The 26,473-nt window shown below is 39.9% G+C and overlaps 1 protein-coding gene across 1 annotated transcript in view; it reads left to right on the top strand.

Moving 5' to 3' along the window:
- Window positions 1–4,925: 4,925 nt before the first annotated feature.
- Window positions 4,926–26,473, top strand: part of CCDC30 (coiled-coil domain containing 30) — a 69,902-nt gene continuing 48,354 nt past the window's right edge. The window contains exons 1-3 of the mRNA XM_068965539.1: window positions 4,926–5,042; window positions 7,041–7,178; window positions 13,018–13,187. Of these exons, the coding sequence (XP_068821640.1) occupies window positions 4,926–5,042; window positions 7,041–7,178; window positions 13,018–13,187 (425 nt within the window). The remainder of the gene's footprint in view (window positions 5,043–7,040; window positions 7,179–13,017; window positions 13,188–26,473) is intronic.

Below are 26,473 nucleotides of genomic sequence, written 5' to 3'. Positions count from 1 at the left end.
TGCCGACTAAGGTCCGTCTAGTCAAGGCTATGGTTTTTCCTGTGGTCATGTATGGATGTGAGAGTTGGACTGTGAAGAAGGCTGAGCACCGAAGAATTGATGCTTTTGAAGTGTGGTGTTGGAGAAGACTCTTGAGAGTCCCTTGGACTGCAAGGAGATCCAACCAGTCCATTCTGAAGGAGATCAACCCTGGGATTTCTTTGGAAGGAATGATGCTGAAGCTGAAACTCCAGTACTTTGGCCACCTCATGCGAAGAGTTGACTCATTGGAAAAGACCCTGATGCTGGGAGGGATTGAGAGCAGGAGGAGAAGGGGACAACCGAGGATGAGATGGCTGGATGGCATCATGGACTCGATGGATGTGAGTCTGAGTGGACTCCGGGAGTTGGTGATTGCAGGGAGGCCTGGCGTGCTGCGATTCATGGGGTCGCAAAGAGTCGGACAAAACTGAGTGACTGAACTGAACTGAATAGCTACTTTATTTTCTGTGTCTTACAAAAAGTAAAAGGATACAAACTAATATTTGAGTACCTATTAAGTTTCAGTGACTTCACTGGGGGTGGGGGGGTTGACATAATTAGCTTAAGGTTAGCAGGCCTTTGGAGAGCTTAGGTATTGTTCCCCTTGCTTTACAGATGAAGAAACCAAGATCACAGATGCACAAATGTAGAAGTCAGGATTTCAGATTTCAACTGACTACAAAGCTCTTTTTTTTTGCCACTATAATTTCCAAACTGTGTTTCAGAGATTCTTGCTGTTCATAGGTGCACATCTCTAGGTCTTCTACCTCCGCATCAGCCAGAGACACCTCCATTTGTGGGCACTCTGCGGTTTCTCCATAAGAATTCTTCTGAAGATAAAAGGAAGCGAGAAGCTCTGTAACTTCAAAAGGACAAATAATTTAGAAAACCACTCCCTTAAGTCAGACTCCTCCATATGTGACTTGTGTTCTTTATTCATTTTTACATGCAGATAGATTTACCATTAAATAGGCTGTCTTAGTGCTACTAGTATGCATATCCTCAAAGAAAATGCTTAGCTCCAGCATGTGAACTCTTACTTGCGGTATGTGGGATCTAGTTCCCTGACCAGGGACTAAACCTGGCCCCCTGCATTGGGAGCGTGAAGTCTTAGCCACTGGACCACCAGGGATGTCCCAGAAGATGCTTAAAATGGAAGATATGCTAGGTATCTGGCAGGAATAAAAAGTAGTCATGATGTATTTATCACATCGGTCACATGCATGATCTTGTTTTAGTGGAAACAGTGTCAGACTTTATTTTTGGGGGCTCCAAGATCACTGCAGATGGTGACTGCAGCCATGAAATTAAAAGACACTTACTCCTTGGAAGAAAAGTTATGACCAACCTAGATAGCATATTCAAAAGCAGAGACATTACTTTGCCGACTAAGGTCCGTCTAGTCAAGGCTATGGTTTTTCCTGTGGTCATGTATGGATGTGAGAGTCGGACTGTGAAGAAGGCTGAGTGCCGAAGAATTGATGCTTTTGAAGTGTGGTGTTGGAGAAGACTCTTGAGAGTCCCTTGGACTGCAAGGAGATCCAACCAATCCATTCTGAAGGAGATCAGCCCTGGGATTTCTTTGGAAGGAATGATGCTAAAGCTGAAACTCCAGTACTCTGGCCACTTCATGTGAAGAGTTGACTCACTGGAAAAGACTCTGATGCTGGGAGGATTGGGGGCAGGAAGAGAAGGGGACAACAGAGGATGAGATGAATGGATGGCATCACCGACTCGATGGACGTGAGTCTGAGTGAGCTCCGGGAGATGGTGATGGACAGGGAGGCCTGGCGTGCTGCGATTCATGGGGTCGTAAAGAGTTGGACACGACTGAGTGACTGAACTGAACTGAATCCTTATAACAGCCCTCCCCAAGGTAAGTAGGTATGTTCTGTTTCATACTTGAGTAGAGGAACTTGATAATGTAAGAGGCACAACCAGGAACTGATCCAGGTCTGTCTGGCCTTAGAGACCCTTTTCTACATCATACCAACTCTCATCAGGATTCATAGAGGGAGCATATTATAATGCGTGGGATCTACAGCACACCCAGCACTGAGCACGTCCCTGTCTGGAGGTGATGACCCGGCAGCATTTTATTCTCTGCAGCGCCTGCATCCGCCATCTCCTTTGACTGTGCCCATGAGAGAGGACAGCATGGCACAAGCATGTGCTGGGGGTGGAGGGTGGGGGATAGCAGTCACTCTTGTCATATGGTGCCTGGGAGATACAGTCTGGCTCAGAGTGTTAGATGGCCCCCACCCTTCAGATGACTCGATGCACATGGGTTTGGGTGGACTCCGGGAGTTGGTGATGGACAGGGAGGCCTGGCGTGCTGCAATTCATGAGGTCTCAAGGAGTCGGACACACCTCAGCAACTGAACTGAACTGAACTGAACACTTCAGATAGTAGAACACTGCAGGTGGAAGATTCTGAGCTGTTACACGGTTCTCCGGAGTTGTTGGCAGCTACCCTGTGCCAGTGAGGTGATCCTCTAGAAGTCTGGTCATTCTCCTCTTTGCTTACTGCTGGCTGACAGATGAGGTAGGCTCCCTTCAGTTGCCTAGAGATCGCTATGTCCATTGCTTGTTTCTCACAGGATTGTGGTCCCTTTCCTGTGTTTTTCTGCTTTAAACTTTGATCATCAGTCTCATGAAATACATAAATCACCTAAATGTATGGCTGTATTTAGTATGCCACAAATTATGGTAAATTTCAAGTATATATCGTTTTGAAAAGCTCTCTCTTGGAAGTTATAGCACTTAAGTACATGGCATTCTTGTATAGAGAAAACAAAAGAAATGGGCGGAGCATTCATATTTAAGAGTTGAAAAAACATTTTCTGCACTTGGCCCTCGGTCATCTCAGGTAGTGTATGGGCAGGGCTAAGTAGACTCTTGAGTGTTGAATGCATCAGTATGTCATGTGTGGATGTGCAGAAACATTAATCAGTGCAGATAGCAGCTGAACAACATGGAGAAGCTGACCTGGGGATAAAATATTTTCTTTCCTGTATGCTCGTGCGTTCCTGCTAGGAAGTCAACATGATTCTTTAGTAGGTCTTTTGTTCATACCGCTAGGTAGGAGGATATGTAAAAGCTACACTTAGGTTTCAGTATCCATTTTTCCAGTAGCATTCCCCATTTCTCCCAAATCATCAATGTGGAATTTCTATTAATATTTCTACTTTATTAATATTTAACATGAAGATAAATTATTGATAACCAACTTTACTGAACTAATGGATTCTTTTTTAATCTGTAGGTTAAGTTAATATAGTCTTTCAGTAAGTTATGAACCTGGGAATATAAGCAAACTCCAGGATACTTTCCCCCAAATTTGATTAGATAAAAATCCATTATTTCCTTTCTTCAGCCTAGCAAAGGAATATTTTTATCTCTGAATTTAAAAGTTCAACTTGAAGTTTCTGTTGAAACCTAATTCTGAATAGCAGTAATAAGTATTATCAATGTTGGTGTCTCCTGTTCCTAAATTACATCTAAATACTCATAAACCTCCTTTGCATTTAATTCTATTACTGGGCCAATCAGCACCAACAAGGAATAATTAGGGAGTTTGGGAAGGTCACGTACACACTGCTAAACTCAAAATGGATGACCAGCAAGGACCTGTTGTATAGCGCATGGAACTCTGCTCAATGTTATGTGACATCCTGGATGGGAGAAAGGGTTAGGGAGAAAATGGATACACATATATGTATGGCTGAGTCCCTTCACTGTTCACTTGAAACTACCACAACATTGTTAACTGGCTATACCCTAATACAAAATAAAAAGTTCAAAGTTTGACAAAAAATAAAAGTTAAAAAAAATAAGGTAAATTATCAACTTGATTAATTCAGAATCATCAGGATTCTGTAGTATGTTTTTCTAATAGCGCTTGTTCCCTTTGGTTAAGTTGCCAAACAGAGCAAGGACTGAAATATATCTTAAAGCAATTCTCCAAAGGATCAAAGCCAGATAAAAGATGGAATTGCTGGTAGGGGAGGTTTCAAGGCTGTAGCCTCCAGAAGAGATTCTTAAGAAATGTAGGTTATCTTTTCAGCATTTTAAAAAAATAGTAAATATATGTATATATTTTAGCTGATGGTTTATTTGGATTAAGATTTCCCTCTTGGGGCCTGAATTATCCGATAGAAAGAGATGAGAAACCAGTATGAAAGGTCAAGAGACAGTGAAAGTGCAAGATTTGAATGATGTACGAAATTAAAAGATGATTTTCAGTTACATTTTGTAATACAGATGAGGCAGACTCTATAAGGATGCTTAAGAATTACTGAAAATAGACGAAGTGTTAGTTGCTCAGTTGTGCCTGACTCTGCAACGCAGCCCTGGTGGGCTCCTCTGTCCATGGGATTTTCCAGGCAAGGATACTGGAGTGGCTTGCCATTTCCTTCTCCAGGAGATCTTCCTCACCCAGGGATCAAACCCTGGTCTCCTTCACTGCAGACAGATTCTTTACCGACTGAACTACGAGAGAAGTCCCCAAAATAGGCAAAAAGAATGGTAAGTTTACATCCTATGATCGTGATCATTGGTTATAGAAAACCTTCCAGGATTAGTCATTCAGGAAGGAGCCCTTTAAAATTGTGTTTAGAATAAACTATTATATTGAAATTGTAAGGATGACTCCTGCTCTTATGGCTATAATGTACATTAGACAGGTATTAGTTCCATTTTACAGCTGAGAAAAAGAGGCTCAGAGAGAAAAACCCATCTTATGAGCTATGGTACCATGATCTAGTTTTGCCAGGCTCATCTCTCTCCATATGACTTTATAACTGAGTTAGGCAGAAAAGTATTGTCAAAATTTATAAGATACATGATTATTGTATTGAATATATAGAATTAATTATCTAAAATACTTTTTGCAGATATTGAAAATGAGCCAAGAAAAAATTGAAATATTTGAAAGTGAGTTGTCAGAAGAGACAGAAAGAAAAGAGCAGTTGACATCTAATCTTAATACTGAGCAGAGAACTTTGGAAGTTGAAAGTGAGGTATTTTGCCATTTAGGATGTTATTTTCCTCTTTTTGCATTTGCAATTTAGGGATTTCATATTATTTATTTTTATTTTAAAATAAATTATAGCTATAGAATATTATTTATATTAGGAATAATAGGGTGACTGTTGTTTCTCCAGGCTGAGTTCCAGCACTAGCCAAAAAGAGTCCTTTAAGTATAAGGGATTTGATTATTATGATGGTTGTAGAGTCCCTGACTTGTCTCTCCTTTTAACTGCTGATAATACCATCTTGGAAAGGTCTGTCAGGAGACTAACCAGCCTATATTTGGAAGAGAGACTTGGAAGTGAGTTCATGGAAGTCTAGATCGTTAATTCAGAGGATGGTGACAATCAGTTTGCAGGGCGGGTGAGAGCTAGCACAGTGCCCTAAATCTCATGCTGATGACTGATAGGAATTTTCCATGGAATGAGGTAAGACACTGATAGCACTTGTCCTCTTACTATGGTTTTGGATGGCCACTCCCTACCTTCTCTCCTCAGCAACACTTTCCTCCCTTTCTGATCTCAAGCCTTTGGGAATAGTAACAAGTATTGCATGCTTTGTGCTAAGTTGCTTCAGTCATGTCTGACTTTTTGCGACCCTATGGACTGTAGCTTGCCAGGCTCCTCTGTCCATGGGATTTTCCAGCAAGAATACTGGAATGGATTGCCATGCCCTTCTCCAGGGGATCTTCCCAACTCAGGGATCAAACCTGTTTCTCTATGTCTCCTGCATTGGCAGGCAGGTTCTTTACCACTAGCACCACCTGGGAAGCACCATAAAGTAAATTTTATGTTATCTGCTCCTTTTATAGGAAGCTACACCACAGCCTGGCTCTTGGGCCCTGTCATCCACCAGTCAAATGCTGCATATTCTATGTCATCAATACAGAAATTTAATAAGAATCTACATCTAACTAAAGTGTTTTCTCTCATGAATATGGAAAAAAATCAGAGGATTAGAGGAATCTCTAGTTAAGTCACTGAATATGCATTAAGTAAGGCAGCATAATTTGTCGTGAAGAGTGGTGTTTGAAGTCAGTCAGTTTGAATCCCAGCTTTATCACTTCCTGGCTATGTGAATTTAGGCAGATCATTTACATTCTCTGAGCCTCAGTTTCAATAACCCTACCTCATGGGGTTGTCATAAGGTTAAGGGGGAACAACATAGCACCTGATCTATAAAAGTGTAACTGTAAAAGGATACATTTTAAAGCAGGTAATATAACAAATGCAGGAATTGCTGAAGAATTTATCTCTGCACACCTTAAAGTGTATAAAGTGGGGATAAATAGAAGCCAAGTCTTTGAAGCTATCAATGATAGATATTAAGAATGCTAATGGCACGTGACCCTTCATAGCCATGGCTGGTCCAGGACTGCTTCCCGCTGCCTGGGCACCTAGTGCAGAGCTGGGGCCTTAGACTTGGCCTCCTAGAGGCCCTATGGAGCCCAGTTCCCTGATGCCTGTGGAGAAGAGCTCTTTAACAAGACCAGTAAATACCACTTCTTACACACCCTGGCCCTGTTTGGGTTGTCCCTGTATAGAAACCTGCTCTGGGCCGGTTGCTGCTAGCTTCTGAAACTACCTAATTCTGTACCAGCTTGTACTGCCAAGCTCTGAGTAGAGACCCCAGTACCCAGACATAGGCCCCCTATGAGAAGGAGCCTTGGGCTCTCTCTTGGGCTCACTTGCCTTGGCTCTTTGAGCTTCCTCGTGTTAAATTTCTGGGTGGTTTTTGGTTTTGTTTTTTTAGCAGGAAGAAGATTAAAAGAGAAAGACAAATTTAGAAAAAGAATGCTTAATTTTTGACTTAAGGAATCCTTTCTTTAACTATAATAGAGAAAGGAATTTGTCTGCTAGAGTATAAATTAAAATATTTAAAGCAAAAAAGTTGTCAGAATCATTTCAAAGATTCCTTTTTAGCAGTAGTATACATTTTCTATGGAAAGCCTTGTTTTGTTCTACTAAATATTGTAATTTCTTAATCAGGAATTGAAAAAATCAAAGTCAGAACTTATATGCCTTTATCATGAAATTCAAAGTCTTCCAGGTGCAGCAGAAGACAGAGACCAATTTTTGATAGCATATAACCTGCTACAAAGAGAGAATTCTGAATTAGAAACAAAGGTGAGATTGAATTATAAAGTATTTAGACATTCTATGTATGACATGTCTTTATAAAGATGACATAAAAGGAAACTAATTTTAGTAAGAGATGAGTTGGAAATCGGAGTTTCTTTTATTATTATGGAACAAATTGCCACATGGTGTGGATTATAAGTCAAGCTGTATTTCAGGGTAAATATTCAAACTTCAGCCAGGACCTTACTCTTAGGATTAACCTATGAATTTTTTAGTTTAAAGAAGCTTCCCAATGGCTTAGTTTTTAGAGTACATGCTGTGCTGTACTTAGTCACTCAGTCGTGTCCGTCCCTTTGTGATTCCATGGACTGTAGTCCACCAGGCTTCTCTGTCCGTGGAATTCTCCAGGCAAGAATATTGGAGTGGGTTGCCATGCCCTCCTCCAGGGGATCTTCTAACCCAGGGATCAAACCCAGGTCTCCTGCATTGCAGGCAGATTCTTTACTGTCTGAGCCACCAGGGAAGCCCTAATATTATGTAAAAGCTGAACTTAAAAACAGAACTGTCATATAGCCCAGAAATTCTGCTTCTGGATAAATATGCAAAAGAAAGACTTAGATATTTGTACATACATGTTGAAAGCAGCATTATTCACAATAGCTAAAATGTGGAAGCAACCTAAGTGTCCATCTATGAATGAATGATTAAGCAAAACATGGTATATACATATAATGAAATATTGTTCAGCCTTAAAAAGAAGGAAATTCTGCAGTATGCTACAACACGGATGAACCTTGAGGGCATTATGCTAAGTGAAATAAGCCAGTCAGAAAAAGACTGATAACTATTTGATTTCACTTATATGAGGTACTTAGAGTAGTCAGAAATCATAAAGACAGAAAGTAGAATGGTAGTTGCCAGGATCTGTGGGGAGGTAAGAATTGGAGAGTTGTTGTTTAATAAGTACAGAGTTTGTTTTACAAGATGAAGAGAGTTATGGGGTTGGATGGTGGTAATGGTTGCACAACAATGTGGATATATTTAATACTACTGAACTGTACACTTAAAAATGGTTAAGATGGTAAATTTTATATATTTTAAAATTTTATAAGTTTTAATAGTTTTAAAAGTTTATAAGTTTATAAGTTTTAATATGTTTTAAAAGTTTTAAAAGTTTATAAGTTTTATATATTTTATCACAATTAAAAAAAAAGCAAAACCAAACAGGTTTACTAAAATGTCTTCAACTTTAAAAACTTAAAGCATCTTTTCTTACTTAACATCACTCATTATCAGAGAAATGCAAATCAAAACCACAATGAGGTACCATTTCATGCCAGTCAGAACGGCTGCTATCCAAAAGTCTACAACCAAAAAATGCTGGAGGGGTGTGGAGAAAAGGGAACCCTCTTATACTGTTGGTGGGAATGCAAACTAGTACAGCTACTATGGAGAACAGTGTGGAGATTCCTTAAAAAACTGGAAATAGAACTGCCTTATGACCCAGCAATCCCACTGCTGGGCATACACACCAAAGAAACCAGAATTGAAAGAGACACGTGTACCCCAATGTTCATCGCAGCACTGTTTATAATAGCCAGGACGTGGAAGCAACCTAGATGTCCATCAGCAGATGAATGGATAAGAAAGCTGTGGTACATATGCACAATGGAGTATTACTCAGCCATTAAAAAGAATGCATTTGAATCAGTTCTAATGAGGTGGATGAAACTGGAGCCTCTTATACAGAGTGAAGTAAGCCAGAAAGAAAAACACCAGTACAGTATACTAATGCATATATATGGAATTTAGAAAGATGGTAACAATAACCCTGTATGCGAGACAGCGAAAGGGACACAGATGTATAGAACAGTCTTTTGGACTCTGTGGGAGAGGGCGAGGGTGGGATGATTTGGGAGAATGGCATTGAAACATGTATAATATCATATGTGAAATGAAAAAAAGAAAAAAACCACCAGCAGTTTAAAAAATAAATAAATAAAAAATAAATTTAAAAAAATAAATAAATAAATTTAGATAATCTAAAAAAAGGGCATCTTTTCCAATTATACTGAACTTACAATTAGGAAAATGGTGTAATGTCCCAACTCTAGTAAATTCCCCAAATATAAAAATGGCACTGCCAGATTAGGGTCAGTGCAACACTAAATAGAGAGGTTGCCAGCTATGTAATTTCCAGAGTCCTACTTATTAGGTTATCACCAACTCCTGGTTAAAAGTTCCCACCCTCAGTTACTCTCTTATGTTTATTAAAATGGTAGGAAGGACTAAAGGCTTGAACACAATGGTTGAAATATGTTGATTTATATTTTAATGCAATGTGTGAGGTAGATGACTAAATCAAGGCCTAATTTATCCTATCTGAAGTTGTTACTCTGAAATCACAGAGTAAGTTGCTGAGGAACTGGGGCACAGATCAAATAATATGTGACCTAGGGAGAGAAAGGTCCAGCTAGTAGGGTAATATGTTGGCACAGCCTACATCTCAGCTTTGTTTGTGGGACCTTGTCAGGAAGATGCATTTTCATCACAATATGCAACTAAAGGATCTTATCTCTCGAAATCTCGTCAGAAAACTTAACATAAAGAATGAAAGGAAGTGAGGAGAATATAATATAAAGCCAGAGATCCAGATCACTATCCTGATGATGGGACTTTCTCTCCCTCTCTTTTAAAAAAACGTTTTACTTTGAAATAATTTCAGATTTACAGAAAAGTTGCAAAATAGTATAAAGATTCTCCATATACTTTTACTTCTCCAAATGTTAACATGGTACCATATTCAGTTTTATCAATCTCTCTCGCTCTTGCTCTACACACAAACATACATACTTTTTTCCTGAACCCTGGGAGTGAGTTGGAGACCTAATACTCCTTTAACCCCAAATATTTCCATATGTTTGCTAAAAATAGTGACATCTTTTTGTGACAGTACAAGTCTCAAAATCAGGAAATTAATATTAATATAGTACTATAATCTATAGCTCTTATTCAAATTTCTCCAATTGTCCCACTCTATAGCAGAAGACATTTTTTCCCCTAGTCCAAGGTCCAATCCAGGACCATACATTGCATTTAACTGTCATATCTCTAAAGCTCCTTGAATCTGTGACAGCTCCTCATTATTTGTTGTTCATGGTTTTGCTCTCTTTGAAGAGTACAAAGCATTTGTTTTCAAGAATGTCCCTCAATCTGGGTTTTTCTCATGTCTCCTCACAATATAATTTAGATTACATAATTTTGGCAAGAATACTGTAGAAGTGATGCTATATCCTTCTCAGTGCATTGTATCAGAACAAAAAAGGATATCCTTTTGTTATATTTACTTTGGGTAAGGTACTATCTGTCGGATTTCTCCACTATAAATTTATTACAATTCCCTTTGCAATTAATAACTATCTGTGGGGAGGCACTTTGAGACTATGGGTATTCTATTTCCCATCAAACTTTTATTCATTAAAAGTTTCAGTTTTGCAGCTTTGATTCTTTAATGATTTTCTAGTTTCTCTTTAGAACATAGAGTGCTTTAGACTTAAAGATAGTCTTGCTGCTGCTGCTGCTGAGTCGCTTCAGCCATGTCCAGCTCTGTGCGACCCCATAGATGGCAGCCCACCAGACTCCCCCGTCCCTGAGATTCTCCAGGCAAGAACACTGGTTGGGTTCCCATTTCCTTCTCCAGTGCATGAAAGTGAAAAGTAAAAGTGAAGTTGCTCAGTCGTGTCCGACTCTTCGAGACCCCATGGACTGCAGCCTACCAGGCTCCTCCTCCCATGGGATTTTCCAGGCAAGAATACTGGAGTGGATTGCCATTGCCTTCTCCGAGTCTTGCTAAGAGGGACTAAAACTTGTATTTTATGTATTTATTGAAGCCCTTGTTTTATAAGCTGTTGTTTTATTTGGGCCACAGAATTTTAGAGCCAGAAGAGGGTGTATTCACATAGGCCAGCGTCCTCAGTTTACAGATAGGGACCCAGACTTGGAATAATGAACAAGTACCAAGTTGCCTGGTGTTTCTTAGCCTGAGCTCTGCCCTCCCTCCTCTAGGGCCTTAAGCAGAAAGTGGAACAATCAACTGAATGCTTTATGGTACTTCGACATGGCTGGTTATGAGATTGAGCTATGTCACCAGGATGAAGTTTTAGTAAGGAGGAGCCTGTGGAACAGAGTTACTCCTGTTCCACAACATCTGTGCCAAGAAGGGTCCGGTGGACTTAACTTTCTTCATGATAAAGAGCAAAGCTGACCACTTATAATATCCAGTGACTTGGTCATTTGAGAATCCAAAATACCTAGAAAGTGCTTAGTGTCAAGGTCACCTTCCACTTTAGAAACCGTCAGCAATTCTCACTTTGCTAGAATGTCAAGTCTGTTTGACTTTCTTTACTTCTTAAGAAACTAACATTGACTATTTGTAATGTTTAAATTTTTACAATGACTATAAAAATCAGTGATTTAAATAGCATTTTGGAATCTGTCTTCCTGTTCACAAAAGTTACACAAGTTCGTTAAGAAAATTACTGTCTTTCGGGTCTCTTCATAATCTGATCCCTCCCCTCAGTCTTGTCTTACTTCCTCAGCTCCTCATCTTGTAGCCTCTACTCCAGGAAGACCATCCTCTTCACTTGAGCAAAAATACTCCCTGCTCAGTTACACACTATGCCTTTGACCATATTGATCATGCTTGAAATATGGTATAGTCTCTTCTCCACCTGTCTGTATCTTCCCACCTCTTAAGGCCCAGTGTAAGACCAGATTTCTCCTGTGGAGAGGTTATAATCCATATGAGATTATATATACAGCTTTATGGGATTATAACACATATCACACACTGTGGTTTTTCTTCAGAAAATTGAAAGGGCCAAGAAGATCAAAAAGATTCATTAAAGTAACTTAAACTGATCTTTAGATTGTGTTCTTAGAATCAAACATATTAATAATAACTATAAAAACTTTGCATTTTCAGAGAGGCTCAGAATGAGAGTCAGACAGGTTGTAGTCTCTCTTCATGCAATACTTGAATGGAGATTCATCTTCCATTCTTAGAACTATCCCCCATCCACCCTTTCTGCTGCCTTCTGGAAGCATGCATTCATTTTACGTGAAAATGTGCATTTGAGGAAAGGAATCTGTTTGTCAAAAAACAAAACAACAAAACCTGAGCAAATATTTTGCCGAACTACAGAGCAGAGCAGTGACTCTCAAAGCATCCGCTGGAATCAGAATTGTCTGGGAGACTTATTTGAAGTGCACGTTCCCATTTCCTGGCCCATACCACTGACCTGAATCTCAGGAGTGGGGTGGCGATGTGAGACCACATTTTTTAACTCCTTAGGTGATACTCTTATTAGCTAAAATCTGAGAATCACTACAATAGTCTGGGAGTCCTTACATGTTCGAGTGTTTCCAAACAAGTAAAATCTGATTGGAAGACTTATGTTCTCTGTCATGTATAGCTAATATTATTTCTGATGTTTTCTTGCAAGTATATTATTGCTTTTGAATAAATGAAGTACACTCTAAACTTGAGAACAGAAATTTGTGATAATAATGCAGAAGCTCTAATAGGGTAACACATCTTTTTACTTGTTAAAAGAGCACAACCCTAAACAGCACTCTAATCCCAGAGACACAAAATACCCTCTTTTCTAAAAACCGTGGACTTAATGCACTCCTATGCCCATGGTAAAAATGGGTTAGATTAGGTAACAACTGCAAAGTGTTAAATTGGAATAAGACTTCAATTTGGATGCAGTGTGTGTTATTTAAGCTAGTAATCATTTAAGCATGTAATGAAATCAACATACTTTTTTACAGTCACATATAAGAGTATGCAAAATAGAATATTTGTCTTTGTACTTAACAGGTCTTGAAGCTTTTACAAGAATTTGAGCAATCAAATCATTTTACTATAGGGAAAAAAACTGCAGCTGCTAATTTAATTACAAATGAAAATACCTGTAAAGATCTTGTGCCTAAAGTACCAATTTTGGGAGTAGATATTCAAAGCCTGAAGGAAGAGAAAGAGGAACTCTGGTAAATGGAGAAAATCTCATATCACTTTAATTATTTGGGGGGTATAATTATATAATTTTGATATTCATTTTCAAATGATGTACATGGAAAAATCAGTTCAAAAAATTCCCAAAGCTTGGCTTTTGATATATTATTACAATCTTAAACTTTTGTTCCTTCTTTTAAAAATAAATATATGCTTTTTTGGAAAATCCGGAAGGCATGGAAAAATATAAGGAAATTATAGTAACCTATAATTTCCACTACAGAAAAATGTTAATGTCCTAATTTTTTTCTTTCTTGTCTTTTTTCCCATACATGTACATGTATATGGGGCTTCCCTGGTGGCTCAGATATAAAGAATCTGCCTGCAATGCAGGAGACCCAGGTTCAATCCCTGGGTTGGGAAGATCCCCAGGAGAAGGGAATGGCAACCCACCTGAGTATTCTTGACTAGAGAATTCCATGGATAGAGGAGCCTAGTGGGCTACAGTCCATGGGATTGCCAAAAATCAGACATGACCGAGCGACTAACACTAACTAATACAAATATGTATGTATTTTTTACATAATTAAGACCATACTTTTCAGAGAGGTTTGTTTTTTGCTATTTTTATTTAACATTATATCTGATAATGGTTTTGAGAATTTTTTTTCACTGTTGTTAATCTTGCCCTGTACCTCTTGTGTTTCTACTTTTCCAGCCAATATATCTTTTATTTTTGGTTGCACAGTTCAGTTCAGTGACTCAGTTGTGTCCGACTCTTTGCGACCCCATGGAGTGCAGCACGCCAGGTTTCCCTGTCCATCACCAACTCCCGGAGCCTACTCAAACTCATTTCCATCATGTTGGTGATGCCATCCAACCATTTCATCCTCTGTTGTCCCCTTCTCCTCCTGCCTTCAATCTTCATCAGGGTCTTTTCCAGTGAGTCAGTTCTTTCCATCAGGTGGCCAGAGTATTGGAATTTCAGCTTCAGCATCAGTTCTTCGAATGAGTATTCAGGACTGATTTCCTTTAGGATTGACTAATTTGGATCTCCTTGCAGTCCAAGGGACTCTCAAGAGTCTTCTCCAATGCCACAGTTCAAAAGCATCAATTCTTGGGTGCTCAGCTTTCTTTATAGTTCAACTCTCACATCCATAACACGACTACTGGAAAAGCCATAGCTTTGACTAGACCAGACCTTTGTTGGTAAAATAACGTCTCTGCTTTTTAATATGCTGTCTAGGTTTGTCAGAGCTTTTTATCCGAGGAGCAAATGTCTTTTAATTTCATGCATGCAGTCACCATCTGCAGTGATTTTAGAGCCCAAAAATATAAAGTCTCTCACTGTTTCCATTGTTTCCCCATGTATTTGCCATGAAGTGATGGGACCGGATGCCATGATCTTAGTTTTCTGAATGTTGAGTTTTAAACCAACTTTTTTACTCTCCTCTTTCACTTTCATCAAGAGGCTCTTTAGTTCTTCTTTGCTTTCTGCCACATTAATCTGTTTCCCAACCAGGGATGGAACCCAGGCCTCCTGCAGTGGAAGTACAGAGTCTTAACCACTGGACTGCCAGGGAAGTCCCATCAGAAGTATCTTGCACAGAAACTTTTGAGATTTAGACAAATGCATTACTGTGTTTTGGCACAAATGCTATAGATGAAATCAAATTTTGGACAAAAGCCTAGAATTAGATCATCAAAAGGAAAAACAGATGACATTTTAACTTATATATCATACTAAAAGATACCTTATCAGTGAGTTGAGAAAATATGGCCTAGATATAGCCAAATTTGTCTTTATTCTAAAATAGAAGGGACTGTTTTGCCAGTTTCAGGCCCCTGAATTTTATGTCCTCTTAAAAACTGGTTTTAAGTCTATAGTGAGCTCTAAGTCTAAGATTCAAAATCATGAGCCTTAGTTCCAGGAGCAGAATGAGATACTAGGGAGGTGTTGGAGAGCAGGTATCATAGTGGTCACAGGAGCAAAGAGCCAAGAAGCCAGATCACAATGTGTAGGTCTGTTGTAGGAGTAAGAAAAAGAAAGTCTACTTTTGAGCACTAAAATAGCGTGTTACAAGACTTTTGAGGGATATAGGCTTAGTAATTCTATTAATGAATTGAGAGAAAAGACCAGTTAATCTAGATATTAGCCACAGATGCTGCTGCTGCTGCTGCTGCTGCTAAGTCACTTCAGTTCAGTTCAGTTCAGTTCAGTTCAGTCGCTCAGTCGTGTCTGACTGTTTGCGACCCCATGAATTGCAGCACGCCAGGCCTCCCTGTCCATCACCAACTCCTGGAGTTCACTCAGATTCACGTCTGTCAAGTCAGTGATGCCATCCAGCCATCTCATCCTCTGTCGTCGCCTTCTCCTCCTGCCCCCAATCCCTCCCAGCATCAGAGTCTTTTCCAATGAGTCAACTCTTCGCATGAGGTGTCCAAAGTACTGGAGTTTCAGCTTCAGCATCATTCCTTCCAAAGAAATCTCAGGGCTGATCTCCTTCAAAATGGACGTGTTGGATCTCCTTGCAGTCCAAGGGACTCTCAAGAGTCTTCTCCAACACCACAGTTCAAAAGCATCAATTCTTTGGCGCTCAGCCTTCTTCACCCAACTCTCACATCCATACATGACTACTGGAAAAACCATAGCCTTGACTAGATGGACCTTAGTTGGCAAAGTAATGTCTCTGCTTTTCAATATGCTACCTAGGTTGGTCATAACTCTTCTTCCAAGGAGTAAGTGTCTTTTAATTTCGTGGCTGCAGTCACCATCTGCAGTGATTTGGGAGCCCAAAAAAATAAAGTCTGACACTGTTTCCACTGTTTCCCCATCTATTTCCCATGAAGTGATGGGACCAGATGCCATGATCTTGATTTTCTGAATGTTGAGCTTTAAGCCAACTTTTTCACTCTCCTCTTTCACTTTCATCAAGAGGCTTTTTAGTTCCTCTTCACTTTCTGCCATAAGGGTGGTGTCATCTGCATATCTGAGTTGTGTCCAACTCTGTGCGACTCCATAGATGGCAGCCCATCAGGCTCCTCTGTCCCTGGGATTCTCCAGGCAAGAATACTGGAGTGGCTTGCCATTTCCTTCTCCAATGCATGCATGCATGCTAAGTCACTTCAGTCATGTCCGACTCTGTGCGACCTCATGGACCAGCAGCCCACCAGGCTTCTCTGTCCACGGGATTCTCCAGATAAGAATACTGGAGTGGGTTGCCATTTCCTTCTCCAGCCACAGATGAAGAGACAGTAATTTAGAATGAATAAGGAACAGTGGAGATGAAATGACCAATCTGAATGCTTTTCAGAGAATAATTTGATATCCGTAATCAAAACTGATGAAAATCCACCCAGCTGATTTGGGATAATCGGCAGAGATACTTGCCATAGGGAACAAGGCTGTGGCCTTAATTTATTTGGAGGTGGAGAACCTTGCCATGAAAAAGACACTGGACTTCTCTATAAACAACTTCTTACTGCCACTTGTTTCCACAGCTAGGTCGAAACTGCTCGCCATTGCTGGGATGGTAAGAAGTCCATTTATCTGCCATGTGTTTTCTCCTCTCCTCTTCTCATGATGTTTCCCTGTTTGCTTATCTTCCATGCCCCACTTCACAGCCCCCACTTATCTCAGATCCATTACACAATCACATTCAACAATAAATTGCTTATCTATCATGTGTCAGGTACTGTAGGTAGATGCTGAGGCTACAAAGTAAGACAGACACAGTCCTATCATTAGAGAAGTTATGGTGCATATTACCTGAATGGGGAATATAAATCATTAAATAAGGAAGTCTTGGATGGGAGCACAAAGGAGGGGCTCCGGCCTAGTTAATGAACCAGAAAATATTCTTAAAGGGAACTGATAAATTGAGTCCTGAAGTATGAGTAATCAAGGGCAAAGCAAAAAGTTGGGAGAATAATTTTCAGAGAAGATATGACTTTTGCAAGAAAAAGCTTGATTTGTTTGAGGAACTAAAAGTGACATCAGTGGTGCTGTAGCATAGAGTATGTAGAAAGGAAATGAGGAAGGAGATGATGAGAATGAAGAGGAAGTCAGGGATCTGATCTTGAGGGAATATGAAGGCCTACCCTAGGGAATTTGGACAATAGGAAACTCCTGCAGGATTTAGTAACATAGCAGAGACACAGATAGATTTGTGCTTTAGAAAAATCACTCTCCCTGCTGTGTGGAAAGTAGATGGTTGGTACCAGAATGAAAGTAGCAAGACCAGTTAGGAGGCAGTTACTGAAATGATGTTTATGAGGACAGAGAAAAGTGGATGAAATTGAGAGGAGGCAGAACCAATGAAACTCAGGGATTAATGAGTAGAGGAAGTAAGGAAAAAGGTACTCTAGGCAGAAGTTTGAGTATGAGAACAGGTTAAGGACTATTTCATTTTCTGCTTTGATGGAATCATTCACATAATTTTGAGAGAGAAGACAGAAGTTCAGCTTTTGAGGCAATGACTTTCGAGTGTCTTTGGAACAACCATGTGTGGATTTGCAACGGATAGTTTGATTGATGGGTTTGGAGGCCTGGGCTGGAGATAAATTTGAGGATCATCAGTAGGTAGATGGTAATACAAGTCATAGGATGGATATATTCCCATATGTTGCTTGATAAAAACACTCAAAGGCAGAAACCTAAGGAAAACCTCTCTATATGGACAAAAGGAGTACTTCAAACAGCTGAGGCAAAACAGCTAGAGAAGTAGAAGAAAAGTCAAAACCGTGTGTTTTACAGAAGCCAGATTAAAGAATGTTTCAAGAAAGAAGTAGTCAAGAGTATCAATATGCTACCAATGAGTCAAACAAAATAAATGATAAAAAGTGACTGCTAAATTTAGCAACCTGAAGGTGACTGGAGACTTTAATAAGAGTAGTTCCGATGAAGGGCAGAAAACACATTGCTTCCTATATAACATGCCATGGGATGGTGAATGGGAGTGAGTGAGGAGGGCATATGAGATGAACAAATGGTGACTGTAGATAACACTTTCCAAAAAGTCTGGTTTCAAAAAGCAGAGAATATGGAACCAAGTTAAGAGGAAATTCATGTATGTCTGAATACTGGTGGGGAAGTCTCCAAAAGGGCCTCTTGATGAAAGTGAAAGTGGAGAGTGAAAAAGTAGGCTTAAAGCTCAACATTCAGAAAATGAAGATCATGGTATCTGGTCCCATCACTTCTTGGGAAATAGATGGGGAAACAGTGGAAACAGTGTCAGACTTTATTTTTTTGGGCTCCCAAATCACTGCAGATGGTGACTGCAGCCATGAAATTAAAAGACACTTACTCCTTGGAAGAAAAGTTATGACCAACCTAGATAGCATATTCAAAAGCAGAGACATTACTTGGCCAACAAAGGTCCGTCTAGTCAAGGCTATGGTTTTTCCAGTGGTCATGTATGGATGTGAGAGTTGGACTGTGAAGAAAGCTGAGCACCAAAGAACTGATGTTTTTGGCCTGTGGTGTTGGAGAAGACTCTTGAGAGTCCCTTGGACTGCAAGGAGATCCAACCAGTGCATTCTGAAGGAGATCGGCCCTGGGATTTCTTTGGAAGGAATGATGCTGAAGCTGAAACTCCAGTACTTTGGACACCTCATGCGAAGAGTTGACTCATTGGAAAAGACTCTGATGCTGGGAGGGATTGGGGGCAGGAGGAGAAGAGGATGACAGAGGATGAGATGGCTGGATGGCATCACTGACTCGATGGACGTGAGTGTGAGTGAACTCCGGGAGTTGGTGATGGACAGGGAGGCCTGGTGTGCTGCGATTCATGGGGTCGCAAAGAGTCGGACATGACTGAGTGACTGAACTGAACCGAAGGACTCCGAAAATGGCTGGCATTAGTCAGGAGATCGGCCATGTCCACTGTAACAGGAGGAAGAAAGGGAGGATGAACAGAGATCCAAATGGTTTTTTTTTTGGATCATGTGCAGCTTTGCCATGGCTTCTCTTGTTGCAGAGCACTGGCTCTTCAGTAGTTCTGGCCCATGGGCTTAGTTGCCCCAGGGCATCCCAGACCAGGGATTGAACCTGTGTCCCCTGCATTAGCAGACAGATTGTTAACCACTGGACCATCAGAGAAGTCCCAAACGGGTTTATAACTTGAGAAGAAATCAAAGGACTTGTTCAGTAGTTTCTGTGTGCTCTGAAGCAGGAAGCAAAGTTATCTGCTGAAAGAGAGAAAGAGAAGAGCAGCCTTTGCAAGCGAGTGAAAAAAGTTGGAAATAATTACTGTGGAAAATGGAAAAGAAAACTGACTGGGGAGAGCAGTTGGTATGGAGAGCCCAATCAAGGCCAGAGGCCCCACATTTATGTTTATTTACATTTAGTATAGACATGAGAAGATGGTTGAATTTATCCAGGGTTGAGGTTTTGCCACATGAGTGGAGTGGAAGGGCAATGGGGCAAGAGAACTGAATATTTTATTTAGACAGTGATTAAAATAAGGAACTCTATAGACTCTGCATTGAATAAAGAAGCAAAGGAAAGGGAGCTGGGCAAGTGATTTTAGGTACTTGTGATTGCATTGAGTACAAATTATGTAAAAAGGAGAAGCTGGAATCCAGATATCTAATTTTAGTATTTCAAAAGTGGAGCAGTTATTGATGACACAGCCCATGGTGTCGTTACATAAGTAGTTGGCAAAGTTGGAGAGATGAGACAGTCATTAGAGATAAGGAGACTGAGGAACTGAGATGTCAAGACATTGGTGGGTGATCTCTATGGACCTTGGGATGTTCCAGGATGATGGCAGGACTTGGGGTGAAGAAGATGCCAGAAAGCCATGAACCCAGATCTTCGATTGAAGAGAAGTAGGAAGTGTCACAGCACACCTAGCATGGTCCCATGTACATAGAAGCTGCTCAGTATGCCAAATTGATTGATTCTTATAGTATATCTCCTCTACTAGATTTTAAGCTCCATTTAAGGTAATGGACTGTGTCTTGTTTTTCTACTGTCCTTCTAGGCTTCCCTTGTGGCTCAGTTGGTAAAGAATCCACCCACAATGCGGGAGACCTGGGTTTAATCCCTGGGTTGGGAAGATCCCCTGGAAAAGGAAAAGGCTACCCACTCCAGTATTCTGGCCTGGAGAATTCCAAGGACTGTATAGTCCATGGGGTCACGAAGAGTCAGACATGAGTGAACGACTTTTACTTTTCACTTTGATTAGGCTTTAGTCATTTTAACTGTACCCTGTCCTTGTAGGTTATCAAAATTTTTTCACATTTTACTTCATAAAATCCCAGCAATCTTATGAGTAAGTCAAGAAACTGAGACTCTGAGAGATTTTGCCTTACCAAACATTGCACAAATGGTAGGTGGAAGATTTAGGACTAGAACTCATGACTCATACTATTATAGTCTCTTTCTCCAATCTCTATTCTCGTTCAAGGCTGCCAGGTATCGGGGCTGCTAGAAAAGTAACAGGATAAGGATGCTGCCTAGGCACCTCCTACCAGGTGAAGAGCAAAGCCAATTACAGAATTATAGAATGGTGTAAAAGGAACAGGGGGTTGGTTTCAGTCAGAACTCAGCAAATAAATATTAAGAGCTGTGTTAGAGGGGAGGAGACATTTGAGAGGCATGGTGGGTTTTCTCATCCCTAAGCTGTAGGTGTACCGACTGCAGGATACGCTCTCAGTTCCATGTCATTTTTGACTGGTGGTCTACTTTTACGCATGCAACTTTTACATTGTTATTATCATCATATAAAAATAATACAACATACGTAGTAGTGTTTGGATAAAGTTTTTTGCTTGTTTGTTTTTTAATTTTGTTTTTTGGCCACATGGAATGTGGGATCTTGATCTTAGTTACCCAGCCAAGGATTGAACCCCTGCTTACCTGCAGGGGAAGCACAGAGTCAACCACTGGGCCTCCAGGGAAGTTCCTGTATTACTTTTAAAAACCTGTTCAGTTTTCTTTTCATTTCCAAGTCATATTTTCTTGTATACCTTTTAAAAAGATAAAGCCTTTTCTTTTTGGAGAGCATTTATTTTAATGAATCTTTGTCTTAATATATTAAGATTACTTTAAATTAAATTCCCATATTCTTGGGTATTGTAGTTCTCCTTAATTCATATGAATACAGTTCATTTATCCAGACTATTATTTAAGATGTAAAATGGCATTATCCCAAGATTGTCCCTGGGAAAGAACTGCTCATCATTTCCTCCAAGTCAAAGAAGACTCACTGACTGCTGTGCTCTGAATAAGGGTTTACAGGCACATCTTACGGACCTAAGAGGAGGGCCATCTAAACTTTAAACTATGGAAATATGATGAAGGCAGCTTCTCTTCTCCTGTAACTGCATGGCCACAATGCAATTATAGAAGGAAACCATATTCAGTTCAGTTCAGTTCAGTCGCTCAGTCGTGTCCGACTCTTTGCGACTCCATGAATAGCAGCACGCCAGGTCTCCCTGTCCATCACCAACTCCCGGAGGCCACCCAAACCCACATCCATTGAGTCGGTGATGCCATCCAGCCATCTCATCCTCTGTCGTCCCCTTCTTCTCCTGCCCCCAATCCCTCCTAGAATCAGAGTCTTTTCCAATGAATCAACTCTTCGCATGAGGTGGCCAAAGGAGGTCTGGCTAAATTTACTCTTTATTATTTACCCCTCTAAATGTGACAAATCAAGCCCCTTCATAAATAATAAATGGCCAGTTTATAGATTTTTCATTTTTTTAAACTAAACTTTTGAGACAATTGTGTATCCACATGCAGTTGTGAAAAATAATAGCAATCCCCGTTTATGCTTTACCAGTTTCACCCAGTGGTAACCTCTTGCAAAACTGTGGCACAGTATTGTAATCTGGATATTGGCATTGATACAGTCAAGATACAGAGCATTTCCATCACTCCAAGGACACCTCATGTTGTCCTTTTATGGCCACCCCGACTTCCCTCCTATTCAACCCCTTCCTTAACTCCTGGCCCTGTTCTGTTCCGACTAGTCTATTCTCCATTTCTGTAAGTTTTTCTTTTCAAGGATGTTATATAAATGTAACTATATAATAAGTAGTATTTTAGGGTTGACTTTTTTCACTCAACATAATTCTCTAGAGATTCATCTAGGTTATTGCATATATCAATAGTTGGATACTTTTCATTGCTGAGTAGTATATCCTTGGTATGGCTATACTACAGACTTTTTCTTTAAAGCTTTCATCCATTGAAGGACACCTCGGTTATTTCCAGTTCTGGCTATTATGAATAAAGCTGCTATAAATATTCAAGTTTTATGGGAACATATTATTTTTTCCTCTGGGATAAATCCCCAGCAATGCAATTTTGGGTACCCAGGTACTCACATATTTAGTTTTAATTCAGTCCAGTTCAGTTTAGTTCAGTCGCTCAGTCGTGTTCAACTCTTTACAACCCCATGAATCACAGCACGCCAGGCCTCCCTGTTCATCACCATCTCCCGGAGTTCACTCAGACTCATGTCCATTGAGTCTGTGATGCCATCCAGCCATCTCATTCTCGGTCATCCCCTTCTCCTCCTGCCCCCAATCCCTCCCAGCATCAGAGTCTTTTCCAGTGAGTCAACTCTTCGCATGAGGTGACCAAAGTACTGGAGTTTCAGCTTCAGCATCATTCCTTCTAAAGAAATCCCAGGGCTGATCTCCTTTAGAATTGACTGGTTGGGTCTCCTTGCAGTCCAAGGGACTCTCAAGAGTCTTCTCCAACACCACAGTTCAAAAGCATCAATACTCTGGCGCTCAGCCTTCTTCACAGTCCAACTCTCACATCCATACATGACTACTGGAAAAACCATAGCCTTGACTAGACGGACCTTAGTCGGCAAAGTAATGTCTCTGCTTTTCAATATGCTCTCTAGGTTGATCATAACTTTTCTTCCAAGGAGTAAGCGTCTTTTTATTTCATGGCTGCAGTCACCATCTGCAGTGATTTTGGAGCCCCAAAACATAAAGTCTGACACTGTTTCCACTGTTTCTCCATCTATTTCCCATGAAGTGATGGGACTGGATGCCATGATCTTCGTTTTCTGAATGTTGAGCTTTAAGCCCACTTTTTCACTCTCCTCTTTCACTTTCATCAAGAGGCTTTTTAGTTCCTCTTCCTTTTCTGCCATAAGGGTGGTGTCATCTGCATATCTGAGGTTATTGATATTTCTCCCGGCAATCTTGATTCCAGCTTGTGTTTCTTCCATTCCAGCGTTTCTCATGATGTACTCTCCATATAAGTTAAATAAAGCAGGGTGACAATATACAGTCTTCATAAATTGTGACATTTTATCAAATGCTTTTTCAGTGTCAACGGATATAGCTGATTTTGTGTCTAGTTGTTCTATCAATTTTTGCAGAAGGGCTGTTAAAATCTCCACCTGTAATTGTGATCTGTCTATTTCTCCTTTTAGTTATTCAGTTTTTACTTTTGTGGCTTTGCTGTTTGGTGCATACACATTTTAGGATTGCTATGTCTTCTTCGTGGACTAACCCTTTTATCAGTAAATAATGTCCTCTCTTTCTTTTAATTTTCTTATTTCTGAAATCCATTTTATCTGATGTTAATATAGATTATCTTGTTTTCTTCCTATTAACATTTGCATGATATATCTTTTTCATCCTTTTGCCTTCAGCCTGCTTTTATTACTATATTTGAGATGAGTTTTTGTAAACAGCATATAGTTAGGTCTTATTTTTTAATCCATTCTGCCAGTCTGTTTTAATTGGCGTGGTTAGGCTATTTACATGTAATGTAATTACTGATCTATTAGAGCTTAAGTTTGCTATTTTTTCATTTTTGGTTCTCTGTTTGTTCTCTCTGTTGTTTGTATCAATTTTCTGTTTTCTGCCTTCCTATGAGTTATTTGAACACTTTGTAATAATTCCACCTTGATTTTTATAGTGTTCTTGAGTGTACTTGTCTTCATGGCTTTACATTGGTTACTCTGGGTACTGTGTTTTACACACACATACATACATACCACAGTTTGACCAATTTGAATGAAATGTAGAAACTTTACCTCCCTTTATGTCCCTTTACCTTCCCCTATTTATAATTGTCTTAAAATTTTTCTCTGCACACATTTAGAACCACATCAGACAGTGCTATAACTTTTGTTTCATCCATTGTACAGAATTTAGGAAACTCAAAAGTGGAAAAAGTGAAAGTTGCTTAGTCATGTCCGACTCTCTGTGACCTCATGGACTGTAGCCCGCCAAGCTCCTCTGTCCATGGAATTCTCCAGGCAAGAATACTGGAGTGGGTTGCCATGCCCTTCTCCAGGGGCTCTTCCCAACCCAGGAATCGAATCTGGGTCTCCTGCACTGCAGGCAGATTCTTCAGCATCTGAGCCACCTGAGAAGCCCCTCAAAAGGAGAAGGAAAATGTATTTATCCAGATTTTTACTCTTTCTGTACTTCCTTCCATCCTGATGTTCCAGTGTGCCTTCTTTAATCATTTCCTATGAATATAGAGAGTTTCCTTTAGTCATTCTTTTATAGTACTTCTGCTAGTGGCAGATTCTTTTGATCTTTCTTCACCTGAGAACATCTTGATTTCCTCTTCATTCCTGAAGAATATTTTCACTGGGTATAGAATTCTGGATCAACACTTTTCTCTTTCAGCATTTGAAAAATGTTATGCAAATTCCTTCTTGATCTCTCTGATTTCTGATGAGAAGCCTGCTGTCATTTGAATTGTTTTTCCCTATTGATAAAGTAGTGTTTCTCTCCTATTCCTTTCAAGTTTTGATTGTCTTTGTTTTTCAGAAATTTGACTTTGATGCATTTTGGTATGGATTTCTTTAGGTTTATCTTGTTTGGAGCTCATTCAGCTTTTGAATCTGTATGCTTATGTCTGGGGAAGTTTGTAGCCATTATTTCTTTATGTACTTTTTCAGCTCTACCTATTCTCCTCTCTTTCCAAGATCCAATAACAAAAGCATTCAATCTTTTGCTATAATCTCACAGTTCCCAGAGGAACTTTTTTTTTTTTTCCTTTCCCCGCCCAGTCTGTTTTCTCTCTGTTTTTCAGATTGGGTAATTTGTATTGTTCTGTTTTCAAGCTCACTGATTCTTTTCTCTGCCCCCTCCATTCTGCTATAGATTCTATCCAATGAGTTTTTAATTTTTGGTGGTTGTATTTTTCAATTTTAAATTTCCTTTTTTTTTTTTTTACTATATCTTCTATTTCTTTACTGAGACTTTCTAGTTCTTTTCAGACTTTCTACCTTTTTATTTGTTTCAATCTTTCATAATTGCTCTTTGAATTGTTTTATGAGGTCTGATTTAAAATATTTTTAAATAATCCTGGCATCTTGGTTTGTCATCTGTTGTTGCCTTTTCTCATTCAAGTTGAGATTTCTGGTTCTTGGTATGATGAATAATTTTAGAATGAAATCTGAATATTTTGGGTATTAAAAAATTAATTAAAAAAAAAACCTCTACATCTTGTTTTATTTAACCTTCTGTTTAGCTGGCTTCTTCTGATGCCACTCTGGGGCAGGTGACATGGAAGAGTATATTGTCTCATTATCGCCCCAGGTTAAAGTAGAAGTCTATGTTTTCCACTCAGCCTCTATGAACACCCAAAGAAAGAAGGACCCCTCATTGCTGCTGGTAATGGTAGGAGTTGCTACTCCTCACTAGGCCTCTACTTGTACTGCACTGACTGTGATGGGAGGGATGTCTTGTTAATGCTCTCTGCTTGGCCTCCATGATATCATGAGCAGGACCGTGGTGAAAGTCCTAACCCTCTACTAGGCCTCTGAAACTACCCCAATAGAGAGAAAGGTACCTCCTTACTTCCAGGTAGGGGTGGAAGTCCATATTCCCCATGTCTAGTACTACCTGGAAGGGATGAAAACGCCTGCTTCACTGGCCTCTGACACTATCCCCAGCAGAGGAGTTGAGGTACCTTCTTATACCTGGTGAAGGTGGAAATTTGGGCTCCCATCTTGACCTTTGCTGACATGAGTGAGGTAGAACCAGAGTTTTTTTCTATGACATTTGGCTGGGGAAAAGTGGATAATGTCCAAAAGTTTTCTTTCTTGCTTGGTTGTCCATTTCCTGGTCCTCTGTACAGAGTAAAAAGCCTTTCATCTATGCTTCTTGGTGTTGTCTGGGTTGCTAGCTTCTTCAGCTCCAAGTCTCGAATATACACGGCTACAATAAAACCCAGGAAACTCATAGACATGTCATTCTTCAAGTCCTGAGTTCCCTAGCTGATTTCACTTCTTCCTACTTTTCAGAGTCTTCTTATATTTGTTTTATATATAATGTCCAGAGTTTTTCTTTGTACTTGTTGGGAAAAATAGGGAAAAGTATG

Source organism: Capricornis sumatraensis, chromosome 2, assembly GCF_032405125.1.
Source record: "Capricornis sumatraensis isolate serow.1 chromosome 2, serow.2, whole genome shotgun sequence".
Taxonomy (NCBI): domain Eukaryota; kingdom Metazoa; phylum Chordata; class Mammalia; order Artiodactyla; family Bovidae; genus Capricornis; species Capricornis sumatraensis.
Note: the sequence above shows the minus strand (reverse complement) of the source record. Positions and strands in the feature narration are given on the sequence as shown.